A 13289-nucleotide genomic window follows, 5' to 3' on the forward strand; every position below is an offset into this window, starting at 1 on the left:
CTAAAGTGTGTAGCATCATGAGACTTGTTCGTAAACTTACTTTCCATGCTGCTTTACATAACTTTGTGCTTCATGCTGTTCATATACCTGGTAAAAGTAATAATATCGCGGATGCTATCTCTCGCTTCCAGATGTCCAGGTTCCGGACGCTGGCTCCTCAGGCAGATATACTTCCGGTTCCATGTCTACCAGCTACGTCCCTGATGATGAACTAATCGGTGCAGTGGATTGTCTGTGGGAGGCTGCTCTTAGTGACAAGACTCAGGCTACGTATAAGTCTGGTTTAAACTGTTTTTTAACATTCGTGTTGATGCGAGGTATTCAGTGTGCCTCAAATTCCCTACCTGCTATCAACGAAGATCTCCTTATCTTATTCGTGACTCACTGTCATCAGGCCTTGCAGTTAAAGTCTGACACTATTAAAGCTTATCTTGCAGGCATTCGGTATCACTATATCAAGAACAATTTCGGTGATCCACTTGGTAATACGCTTAGATTGCATTACATTTTGCGAGAGATCAAGAAAACACAGGCTACTGTAACTATTAAGAGACTACCTATCACTTTTAAACTGCTGCAGCACATGTGTTTTACCCTTACCAGTCCCCTAGGAGTCTTTACTCCCATGTTAGATTTAATGTTAAGTTCTATTTTTCTTACGGCTTTTTACGGTTTTATGCGATGTGGAGAGTTCACCTGTAGACAGACTAGCGATTCACATTTTATACGTGTGTGTGACATTAATGTGTTCAAAGATTTATCTCAATTTACGTTGTTTTTACGTATATCTAAAACAGATCCATTTGGTAAGGGTGTGTATATAAACATTTTTGCGAACAACTTGCTATACCCTGTGAGAACTATGGTTCAATATTTAGAAATGCGTCGCTCTCAAGGAGCTACTTCTATGTCCCCCTTATTTGTTAATGATTTTGTTTCTTACAAACCTTTGATGCGTCACACCTTTATTGGTTTTCTTAAAGACCTCTTGTCTCGCATAGGTTTGAATAATCTAGACTACAATGGTCATTCTTTCAGGATTGGAGCAGCGACTTCAGCAGCGGCTGCTGGTGTTCAAGACCATGTGATTCAAACCTTGGGTCGATGGTCTTCTGACTGTTTTACTAGATATATACATAATGATCCTAAAACCATTCATACGGCACAATTAGACATGTCCGTTTTATATATACTTGTTTATATGATTTATACCGAAAAACAAATTTTAGTTTGTTTTGTATATATATGTAGCTTTATAAGAGGTTAAACTTCTCCTGCACAAGTCAAAGCGCTTCTCATGAGTGACTGTCATTTTAACTCAGAGTCAAGGGCTTTCTTTAGCTGCTTTTGGGAGTCAAGTTTGTCCTGGTCAAACTTCTTCATGTTGAGTCAAATCGCTTCTCATGATTCGCTTCGATTCAGAGTCAAGGGTCTTCTCAGCAACTTACAGAAGTCAAGTTTGCTCCGAAATTTAGCCACCAGCTACTAAATTCTTAAGGCTTGTCTGCTTCTCTTTCCTACTGAGTCAAGCGGTTCTTGTATGTCGTTCTGCTTCTCTTTTCCTACAGAGTCAAGCAGTTTTTTGTATATTGTTAGTTGTGGGTGAGTAGCCCCTGTTACGCCAAAGATTTGTTTTATGGTTTCTGATAACCATTCAATCCATCAATTAACAGTCAACATCCTTTCCTGTTTTGAGTTATGTATAAAATGATAATTTAATATGCAAGATTAAATTTTGGTTTATACATAACGTTTGTTTAGCTCTGTCATCTACAATATATAATCTTTTAAGTTTGTGTGCATGTATCAATACGTGTATTTCTTTTTATAATTAGTTTTTGTACGTTCGGTATGAAGAGCGATCAGGTTTTTGTTTTGATTTATTTATATGCTAATGAGTCTAGAGTATTTATGTTGACCAATCAGCATTAGGCTCTAGAGGGGGATGTGAGTATTGGATGACGTCATTCAGATTTTTGCCTCCAGCTCTTGTGGTCAGTCTGATCTATCGTCGTACCCACCCTCCGTCCCCAGCTACACCTGTTGTTTTTATTTGTACTAGTATATTATTTTGTTTGTCTTAGTTTAATCTGTATATATGTTGCTTTAATATTGTGTTAATTGCTATAATTGTTTTCTTTTCAGTTTAATTGGGCTACTCACTTACTAATTAGGTATACTCATTACTAGGCTTAAGGCTTTAAATTCTCGCGGAATTTTCCCCCAATAGAATTTTTATTTTCTTATATATACTTGTTTATATGATTTATACCGAAAAACAAATTTTAGTTTGTTTTGTATATATATGTAGCTTTATAAGAGGTTAAACTTCTCCTGCACAAGTCAAAGCGCTTCTCATGAGTGACCGTCTTTTTAACTCAGAGTCAAGGGCTTTCTTTAGCTGCTTTTGGGAGTCAAGTTTGTCCTGGTCAAACTTCTTCATGTTGCGTCAAGTCGCTTCTCATGATTCGCTTCGATTCAGAGTCAAGGGTCATCTCAGCAACTTACAGAAGTCAAGTTTGCTCCGAAATTTAGCCACCAGCTACTAAATTCTTAAGGCTTGTCTGCTTCTCTTTCCTACTGAGTCAAGCGGTTCTTGTATGTCGTTCTGCTTCTCTTTTCCTACAGAGTCAAGCAGTTTTTTGTATATTGTTAGTTGTGAGTGAGTAGCCCCTGTTACGCCAAAGATTTGTTTTATGGTTTCTGATAACCATTCAATCCATCAATAAACAGTCAACATCCTTTCCTGTTTTGAGTTATGTATAAAAGGATTATAGAGCAAACTGGACCAGTAAGTTTTAAGGTAAGAAACCAGCTTACAGGTGAAGTCACGAAGACACACGCGAGGCATTTACGAATAGCAAATGTTGATGAATGGGAGTTGCCCAAAGATAATATAGGTCGACCTCTAAGGAAATCGACATATGTAGTTCCCCCTGAGAGTAGTTCAGAGGAGTCAGAGGAGGAAACATCCTTAAAAAGAGTCATAAGATATAGAAGACAAGAAAGGTCAGATTCGGACTCTGGGGATGATATTCCGTTAATGGAGCTAAGACAAAGGCTTCGGACCAGAGAATTGGACAAAGCTAGTCCTATTGATTCAGATGATGAACTTATACCTTTATCACAATTGAAAAGGAAGTTAAAAGAAAACAATAACGCTGACACTCAGACAGATGACGATGATGATGATTTTGTAGATGCGTCTGAGACTGGTGGTACTGCTGATGACAAGGAGATTGATGCGATAAATAAATTAGCAAATGAAGTTACGCCCCAAATCTCCACTGCAGTAGATAAAACATGTCAAGATGATAGGCTCCACAATAGAAAAGATGTAGATTCTAAGAATCAGACAAAGAAAGTTAAGAGAGACATATCAAGAGACTCTGAGGACAATTCAGAGCTATTTAAAAAATGTCTTAAATATTTTCTTCGTGATCAATAACGAGATTCATTAGTGAATCGTTTCTTATCGTTTCAGAAAACGAAATATAAGCTTTTGTTCTTAATCTAAATCCTTACGAGGAAGTTCTTAGAATGTTAAATAATAGTCTGTCAGAAATTACCGAAAGCATTCTAGCAGAGTCAATAAAACACCACGAAACATCTAGAACAAGATTAGGTCTTAATAACAACCTTATAATACTGAACCATGAAGTTGAAAATTTAAGAAATACACAAGACTTTCTTCAGTCAGAACATACCGACATTAGGACACTACATCAAGCAAGAACTAAAAGAGCTTTAATTCCTATAATAGGAAAAGCACTGAATTTCCTGTTTGGTACTTTAGATGAAGGTGATATTAATACAATCAAAACTAACGTAAACCTCTTAAGACGTAATCAAGTCAATCTTCAGCATGCAGTAAGGGAAAGCTTAACAATAATTCATGCTGCACAAAGTCAAATCACGGATAATAGAAGGAATATAAATGACGTGATTGATACTTTAGAGAATCTAAGAAGCATAGCTCTAAATTTAACAGAAGCAATACAAGATATTGATGAATATTTAAGTACATACACTAAGATCGACAGGGCCCTTAGTGAAGCAAAGGAATTAGTTGGATTTCACCCCCATACTTTTACGAACCCCTTATAGAAGTAAAAAGCAAACTTGACCCAGGTCTTAGAGTACCTTTTGACCCAGAAACTGACCTTTGGGAATTTTATAAGACAGTGTACGACACTTATTAGTTCTGATAGCCTTATTGTAGTTATTTCCATTCCATTAATAGACATGATTGGCAAGTTTGCTGTGTACCGAGCACATAACCTTCCTCTCCGTACCTTGGATCGAATCAAACAAATATTTTGGCGACTTATAAATTAGAAGCAGTAGCTCTTGCAAACAATGAAGCGAAAACACAATTGGTTACAATGTCAATTGAGGAGATGAATCAATGTGTAAATAGCGTTAAAAACTACTGCAGGTTTCGTAGTCCAATGTATACTATAATGGGAAATAAGAAATGTATTGTTAATCTTTTTATGAATTGGACCAGTAATTTAGTTAAATATTGTACTACAGTAGTACAAAATACAAACACTTCCCCTATGGCCCAGTATTTGACCAATGGCCAATGGATAGTTGTCCATGATAAATCCTTGACCTTTACACTGAAATGCCCTAACCCAATCTGGTACTGTGGTGACCAGATACCCTATTGACACCTTATCCCTTGTGGAAGGTTGTTCTGCATCAAATGAATTTATGACCTTGCCCTCATATTATCATTCAGAGAGTAAATATAACCTAACAGATCATTTTCAACAGGTGATTTCAAATTATTATGTAGGCTCTATTGAACTCTGGAAACCAATGACCCAAAGACTACCAAATGTAAAAAAAAACATTAAGATACCCCATAAACTTAAGCCTATAAAGGAAATCCCCATTGATGAGTTGATAAATGAACTTGACAATTCATTTGATCTTGAACCTATGGAATCTGATTTGCCCCTCTCGACCTACTTGTCGATAGTAGGTGTGGTGTTGTTATAGCGATATATTTATGTCGTAGGAGAATTAGGGATAAATGTCAGAAATGTAGGTTAGGTAAATGGTCAGTGAAAAGGGGAAAGTCAGAGTCGAGTGTCTCGCAAGCCTCAAGACCCATGCAAAGACACAAAAGTAACCAATCCACAGAAGACATGACAGCCTTAGAAGAATTGATGACAACATACATCAAGGAACTCATCCACCAGGAACAAGAAAACACAGAAAAACCTACACTGATGTCAGGAAATTACCCTGAAGGCGTTCACCTCGCCGATGCAGATGTAACTGCCCCATCAGGAAGTGGAGGAATTGAATCGGGTAAACAAGACTGCCTTACAACCCGAGTAGGAAGTGTAATATACCCAGACTTGAGAAAAGAGCTCAGTCTTCCATAGACAGATATAAAGTAACGTCTTGGTCGTAACAAGACAATGTCTAAATGTGAAGAAGGAAATTATAATTACCCAGTTAAACATTATGCCGTGATATTTAACGTCTATATGATTAAAGATACTTACGAGACAAAGATATACATATAATGTCTCGGTTATTACAAGAAAATACGGAAACGTCTTGGTGTTAACAAGACCAACTCTTGTCTGGATATTAACGTTAATCAATTAAAAAAATCACAATGTCTTAATGCGGATAAGACAAAATGTGACCTCTTCAAGAACCGTGGTGAATGACGGACCTAAGAACATAAAGAAGCTCTGGATATAATTAAATAAGCAGCAACTGTGGAGATAAACTGTGGATTTTTATATATGAGCAGCCATATTATTACGAATGATTTTTAACGATGAAGTGACCATGGAACTGTGTGACTGTTAAATAGGTTCAAACTAAAATGGACGTGACTGTGAAATAATATTACTGATTTTCAACGACGTAGTTACCATGGAACTGTGTGACTGTGAAATATGTTCGAACTACAATGGAAGTGACAGTGAAAAATGTTTGAACTACCATGGACGAACTGTGAAATATAATTACTGGCCAATTTTAAGATGTTGTGACCATAGAACTGTGACAGTAATAAGACTTTATATTGCATGAAAATATTCAAAAGATGTTTAAAGTATAACGCCCAAGATAATTACAATATGTGTATGTACATATTGTGCATTAAGGTAAAGAGTTGTAACGTTTAATAGGATAATTTCGCGATAATTAAAAATATACTGCATGACGCATGCGAATGAAAGAAGGTTGAAAGGAGAAATGAATGAAATGGCCAATAGTTACTATTTAGGGAATTTTTTTAAAGGAGGCGGTGGTAAATTGAAATATTAATAATACTTGATACTTTGCGTTAAGAAATATGTAAGCCATTCTGAGAAATGCCTTACATATTGTCTTCTTTGAAGAAAGGGGCGATTGTAACCCTATAGAGGTAGGCAGGCTGGTAGCCTTGCTTAAGCCCCAATGATATTATTGGTGATAGATGATTGTAACCCTATAGAGATAGACAGGCTAGTAGCCCTGCTTAAGTCCCATGAATATCATTAAATGAATTTAATCGAATTACAGATTAAATTGGGTTATCAAATGTAAACCGAATGTTTTCCGGCTCTTTAATTAGTAGGTCCAAGCTTTGGTTAAGAGAGTTAGTTCCCCTTTATGGAACTCTCCATTTTCTCTGCTCAGCCGGACATAGACTGGTTCCCGCTAGACTGGTTCCCTTCCCTTAGTTCTCTACCCTCCGCCAGGCTGCGCTCCGCTCACTAGGGACCGGTAGCGGGTAACCATGATGATTTTTTTGATTGGTCAATCTACATATCCGGTTCGCCTGCATCACTTTTTTTAGGCGTGGGAAACCCCTTTACGCACGAAGCGACGGATCTTAACGTAAAGAATAAATAATTTATTTGAACGATATATAAACAAAAGTAAATAATATCTTAAGTTTTGAAATCATTTCGTGCTAACAGAGTTTAGAGTGTTCATAGGAACAACGTTAATGACGTTATTTTCTCTTAACGGAAGTAGCCGTCTCCATGATGACATATCATGCGCAGAAATGATGCGCACTACTCTGGAGTTGGAATTCCCACTCAAGATGGCTACCCGCTACCGGTCCTCAGTGAAGCGTACGCAAGGGAGGTAACTGAGGCAGGAACCAGTCTAGGTTCCCGCCTCAGTTACCTCCCTTGCGTACGCTTCACTGAGGACCGGTAGCGGGTAGCCATCTTGAGTGGGAATTCCAACTCCAGAGTAGTGCGCATCATTTCTGCGCATGATATGTCATCATGGAGACGGCTACTTCCGTTAAGAGAAAATAACGTCATTAACGTCGTTCCTATGAACACTCTAAACTCTGTTAGCACGAAATGATTTCAAAACTTAAGATCTTATTTACTTTTGTTTATATATCGTTCAAATAAATTATTTATTCTTTACGTTTAAGATCCGTCGCTTCGTGCGTAAAGGGGTTTTCCACGCCTAAAAAAAGTGATGCAGGCGAACCGGATATGTAGATTGACCAATCAAAAAAATCATCATGGTTACCCGCTACCGGTCCCTAGTGAGCGGAGCGCAGCCTGGCGGAGAGTAGAGAACTAAGGGAAGGGAACCAGTCTAAGCCGGACAGACCAGGTGAAAGTATATTCAGGGAGTATAAAACTTTATACCCTCCCTCCCTCCCTGTGTTTTATATCCAGATACTGCTGTTGTTTTTCTTTACTGTTTTAGTGTGGCAGTCTCCTTAGATGATTTGCATTTCTCAATGATATAAGCGGCAAATTTGTAATGACGTAAGGAACACCTGACAAAATCGCGTGCCTGACAGCTGTTGTCAAAATGGCGAAGCACTGTCGTTTGGACAACTTACGAAGCGACAATCGCTTGAAGAATTTGGATTTTATGTAAAGCGTGATATTACATATTTTCCTCAGTGTAAAATATATGAAGATTGATGCAGATTATGCATGGATACTCTTATACGGGCGAAAAAACTAGTGTTGGCAATGTAAACAATCGCACGTTCAACAGGTCAATGTACAGCTGATACGTCTGCAGCATGCATGTTGTCTGTTGGTTCATCGAATAACTACACTAACCCTTTGTCAGCAACATGTTCAGCTTTTAGGACTTGAAAGGAATTGAGTAAGACCACATCCGAAGAATGCTATACAGAACCAGTGACGAAGAAACGTAATATAATGTACATGTAAGTTACTGTACTGTATACGTGTACATGTACATTGTGTATTTAGTGCTAACATGGTGAAGGCGTCAAGCATAGACGTTTATAACCAGATATAGGAAAAAGTTTGCTGTTTCACAAATGACTTGAAATATGATAAATGAAGTAAATTATGCATGTAGGCAAGCCTATACTGTCAAATTTGTATTAGGCATAGAATTTTATTAAATCATTAACTATTTCTTAGAAATCATCTGATTATCATTTAGGTTCAAACAATTATCATAAAAATTCCAGGTAAATATAAGATACTGCCACCTCCAAACAATTACTTTGACCAGTGTAAATTCCAAACTTTTCTTAGAGTAATGAGAAGTATCCAATATTATACATGTAGTCAATAGTAATTATTTAAAATTTTTAAAAAATATGCATGTAATTGTAATAGAAATATTTTATATTGTTACAGATGAAACATAAAAACACCTGCAAGAGTATAAGACAAGTTAAAGCTTTTAAAGTTAAATATTTTGTGTAGATTGGCAAGTCCAGTTTTTTATCAATAACAATATTATATTTACATGTATACTACAGAACTAAAGATCATTTGTATTAAATGACAAATGATCTTCTGTCAATAAATGACATATTACCTTAGTCAAAGTGTAACAATTAATCACATGCTTATTTTTAATTACAGGAAGCTAATCATGGATGTGATAGCAGTTCTTAAATCAAAAGGTCATACATGCATATGAGGAAAGGACTGGATTAAAAGAATGGACATCATAACTTATGGACAGAGAGAAATTTTATACAAATGCATTGTAGATACACTACAAATGTAATCCAGTATTTTTATTAAAATGTGTTTAAAGTGAAAAATACAAGTTATGACAGCACTTTGTTGTTTTATTTGTATTCCAAACTTTATGAGCTACATGTAGCCTGTATTCCCTTCATTTGAGTCAGTCGAAATGTCCCGGATTCCAGCTCCTTGTCCCTTTCCTACCCAAGAAATGGAAACAGTGTCCATTGACACTGATAGTGATAATTGTCCTTATGTAGTTCCCTTGCATCAGATGTGTATACAGTAATAACTGAACAGTCTTTAAACAGAAATGCAATGTTCAGGGTTTCTTTCAAAAGAATAATATGGACAGTCTATACAAATGTATATGAATCTTTTAAAGGTACTATTGAAAGTTACACTCTGCCACCCTCGATACTCCAGGGTTTAAGACACGGACATCCTATCCACCCCTGAACTATCCCATTATAAACAGGAGGCAGTTCATGAGAATAAAACTGGCCAATCACAGGTCTGCAGAGAAATCCTTTTAGATTTCAGAGAGTGAGCGATGTCCAACTTCAAAGCCACAGTCAACCACAGTGTACCATTATTAGATTATTTTGATGTACAAGATCATCAAAGGATCAAATTACCTGTGTCTTCTGTTGCCTTCATTTTTGCTATGCCATAGCCTAAGGGTGGATATAATGTCAGTAGATAGTAACCCCTGGAGTATTGAGGATACACCTCTGCAGGATCATTTAGTTTTATAAACTTAGATTAAAATATGGTGTTACAAAATATGTTTCATATTAAGATAATTTAAGATAACTAATAACAGATTTCTATGAAGTGGCACACATGCTTTTGAGAGCAATATTGAACATGCAACCATTGATAGTGGGGTTTTTATTCAGTTTTTATAATGGTAAAATTACTGCCATTACCTTTATTCTCTTCTTGAGAATTAATTATTAATAAATAAATTTAACACACATAAGAAATTCTAATAATTTTATTTGCTCAAAGTTTTCAATTTTGCACAGTGCAGCACTGCAGTACAAAAAGCACTCACAGTCTGACCTGCAAACACAAGAGTTTCTTCAATATTCTCTAGATGCAAAAATATAATTTGAGATTAATGAAATATCATTTAAATTTCTTTTCATAATTTTCCATTCAGCTTTAAGTGTTCAACAGTTTCTAGTGGATATAATGACAGTGAAAATAACCTCTGGAGTATCAAGGATGCAGTCTCCCATGTTATGAATATGTCATTGTTCTGTAGTAGAAGGGGAAATATACATGGCTAGTAAGAGGCTGAACTTAATACATCTACCACCTCAGTTAAGGTTCACTGATCTGGACCTGGACCATCCAAAAACATACAATCATTTTATTACAATAAAAAGAATAGTGATGATGCATTTGTGTTTCTTCAGATGGGAACAGGTAACAAGACATTCAAACCTTATACAGGTGAAGATCTGATTTAATGTAAAGTATATACATGTAACATGTGTATATATACAAAAAAAGTCTGGAGTTATTCTTGTTTTATTGCACTGTTTAAATATTAGAGTTAAATTCTATCTTTTTTACCTCATTTAATAAATATGCTATTCACAAATAAATTTTGTTATAGGTTGACTGCTTTGCAATCTTAAGATTTAGTGGTAACTATTTTATCAAACAGCTGCAATGATATCAAAAGTCAAGTTCTGACATCTTATTCTTAATCTCTGTTAAATCTGAAAATATTTGAAAAGAGAGTATGAAATTGCACAAAATATTAAATAAATGAAAAGCCTGAATGTAACTAGAATGACTGTTTGTTTCAATGTTAGCATGTTAAAGCTTTGATCATACTCTATTGCTTTCTTATCAAAATCCAACATTGGCCTATGGCTGTCAAGAAAAAGCTTTATCCTCTCCAATTTGTATAATTGTGGTTTTCAGTTTCATTGCTGCTCACAAGAAACATTTGAATGGATCATCAAATAGACAACCAGAAGACTGATTTCACTTCTTAAAAACATTTGAAGTGTCATCATAATTGTCCCAAGTAAACCAAATAAGATTCATGTATATTTACATGTACATACATTCTATATACATGGTACATGTATAAATATTTACCGGAAATGTTTCATAAAATGAAAGGAAGACAAGTAGATTTCTTTAAATATCTGCTTAAGTAATACTCCCTCTCATTCTACACAGTATTCCCTTAATGTGAAACTCATGTGTAACTCACCAGAGCAAACTTAGTACACTTTACTTATACTGACTAAAGTAGACCTAGTGCATTAGCAATCTGTTTCTATTTGCAAAGAAATGTTCATCATACAATGTATTTAAATTTACTGTGTTGTCAAAACATGTACTTAATGTTTCTGGTGTTAAATAGTTATTAAATATACCGGACATGTATATTATGTATAACTTTAAGGGATTTTTAACATTTTTCAATCTGCGTTCCGTACAAGCAGCTGACAAATGGATGATCAGAGTGTGTAAATATAACATTGCATTGAAGCGACGAGTTACCCTTATATTTCATCTGTGACTGTTTCAGAAATAAGAAAATAGTATAAAAATACCTTATTCAAGCACGTATTATCTTATCATGAGTTGTCACGCCGATATTTACACCAAAAACAACGCGTTTCGTCGTGTTGACATCGGTAACAAATGTGTCAGGTAATAGACAGGAAGTGCCGTTTTTGTCAGGTGTTCCTTACGTCATTACAAAATATGCCGCTTACATCACTGAGAAATGCAAATGGTCTATTCACTACCCGTCATGGCTTCCCTGCGCATTACGGACTTTGCGGAATTTTTTATGAACCGGAAATGCTTCCAACAGATTTTGGACTTATCGGATTTATGAACAAGTGTTTGATCATTTTCGTGAGTGCCTAGCTTCCAAAATAAATTTGGTTTGTTATTAATATTACCCATATTCATGGGCTTCTGTTCCCAGAGCTCATGAGGGTATTTGTCTGTGAAGCCATGACCATTTTTGCCAATTAAAAATCTAAAGGTAAATTGTTTATTGTCTGGTTTTCTGTGACTATTTGATAATAGATATGATATTTGAATATTCCCGCTAGGTAAACAGGAAGTGGGGTACCTGTTGAACCTTGACAGAAGTTGTTATGTTAGCCGTGTATAATTGTGGGTCGCGGGGCTGAGTTAAATTATAGTGTATTTTATAAGAGTACAAGTATAAGTTATTTAATAGCAACCATGTATATATTTATTAGGCTGTGTTTAATTTCATAGTGCATTATTGTGGTGTATATAGTGTTGCTTAGACCTAGAACCGATGTGTAGTATATTTAAAGGTCAGTAACGCGGGATTGTTTACTCATGTTTGCAGCCAGAGTTAGGTTGTTGTTTTAAGGCATGGTGACCGAAATATCAGTAAATTGTTACGGTACCTACTTAGTAGCGACTACGTGGGATGTTCTGGAAAGCATGACAGGACATCGCACGGTCTATGCACGTGTTAAACTAGGTGACCAACTTATTAGTTAATTGTTACCGAATAGGTATGGGTATGGTAGGGACTACGTGGAATGTTCTGGAAGGAATGACAGGACCTCACGTAGTCCACACACCTGTTTAACTGCGCAGTATAGTTTGTGAAAAATGTGCATATTACAGGCGGTTCTGTCCAGCCTCAACCAAGTCCAGTCAGAAAATCAAAACATGTATATTTTGTTAAGCCTGCATCAGGCGCCGGTAAGGCTGTATTCTGAATTAAAATTAGTAAATTTTGACAGTTTATGATGAGCTGGGTAACCTTTGGGGCAAGCATTGTCCCCACGGCACGTGTACCAGTCACGTACTCAATCATTATAAATAGAGGGCCGCAATAGGCCCCAGTCAGACTGAAACTAGATGGAAACTAGACTGAAATGAGACTGACATCAGACGGACATCAGACGGGAATAAGACTGAGATTGGGTACTTCTGCCTCACATACACCTACGTCACCGCCTCCTCTAGGACCACACACATGAGAGAGAGAAAGTGAGAAATCTTGTCTACACTTTGAATAAAAGCCGTCAACAAGCTTCTACCCTACTCCTTGTCGTCATTTCGACCAACACAGCCATCCATAGGACGACATAGGCCTCTTGGTTATTGAGAAGAAATCGTTTGTGGAACATTTATGACTACAGTAAAATACGTTTATAACGAACATGCTTACACCGTATTCGTGCTTATAAAGTAGTGATTTTCATTCTCTATTAATGTTCATATAAGATATCTGCAATATAATGTTTATAGGTACCTAACGAAGTATGATTTCGTTGGTCAGACGACCTA

General features: G+C 36.3%; 1 protein-coding gene and 1 long non-coding RNA gene across 2 annotated transcripts; both read left to right on the forward strand.

The window, feature by feature from the left end:
- Positions 1-2758: 2758 nt before the first annotated feature.
- On the forward strand, positions 2759-3448 carry LOC138316735 (uncharacterized). Its single transcript, XM_069258395.1, has one exon. It carries the CDS (start codon positions 2759-2761, stop codon positions 3446-3448), a length of 690 nt encoding a protein of 229 aa, XP_069114496.1.
- A 4273-nt stretch (positions 3449-7721) lies between these two features.
- Positions 7722-9054, forward strand: LOC138316021 (uncharacterized). Its single transcript, XR_011207581.1, has 2 exons — positions 7722-8179; positions 8856-9054. It is a non-coding gene; the product is annotated as an uncharacterized lncRNA (long non-coding RNA).
- Positions 9055-13289: the final 4235 nt, after the last annotated feature.

This window comes from Argopecten irradians, chromosome 2, assembly GCF_041381155.1.
Source record: "Argopecten irradians isolate NY chromosome 2, Ai_NY, whole genome shotgun sequence".
Taxonomy (NCBI): Eukaryota; Metazoa; Mollusca; class Bivalvia; order Pectinida; family Pectinidae; genus Argopecten; species Argopecten irradians.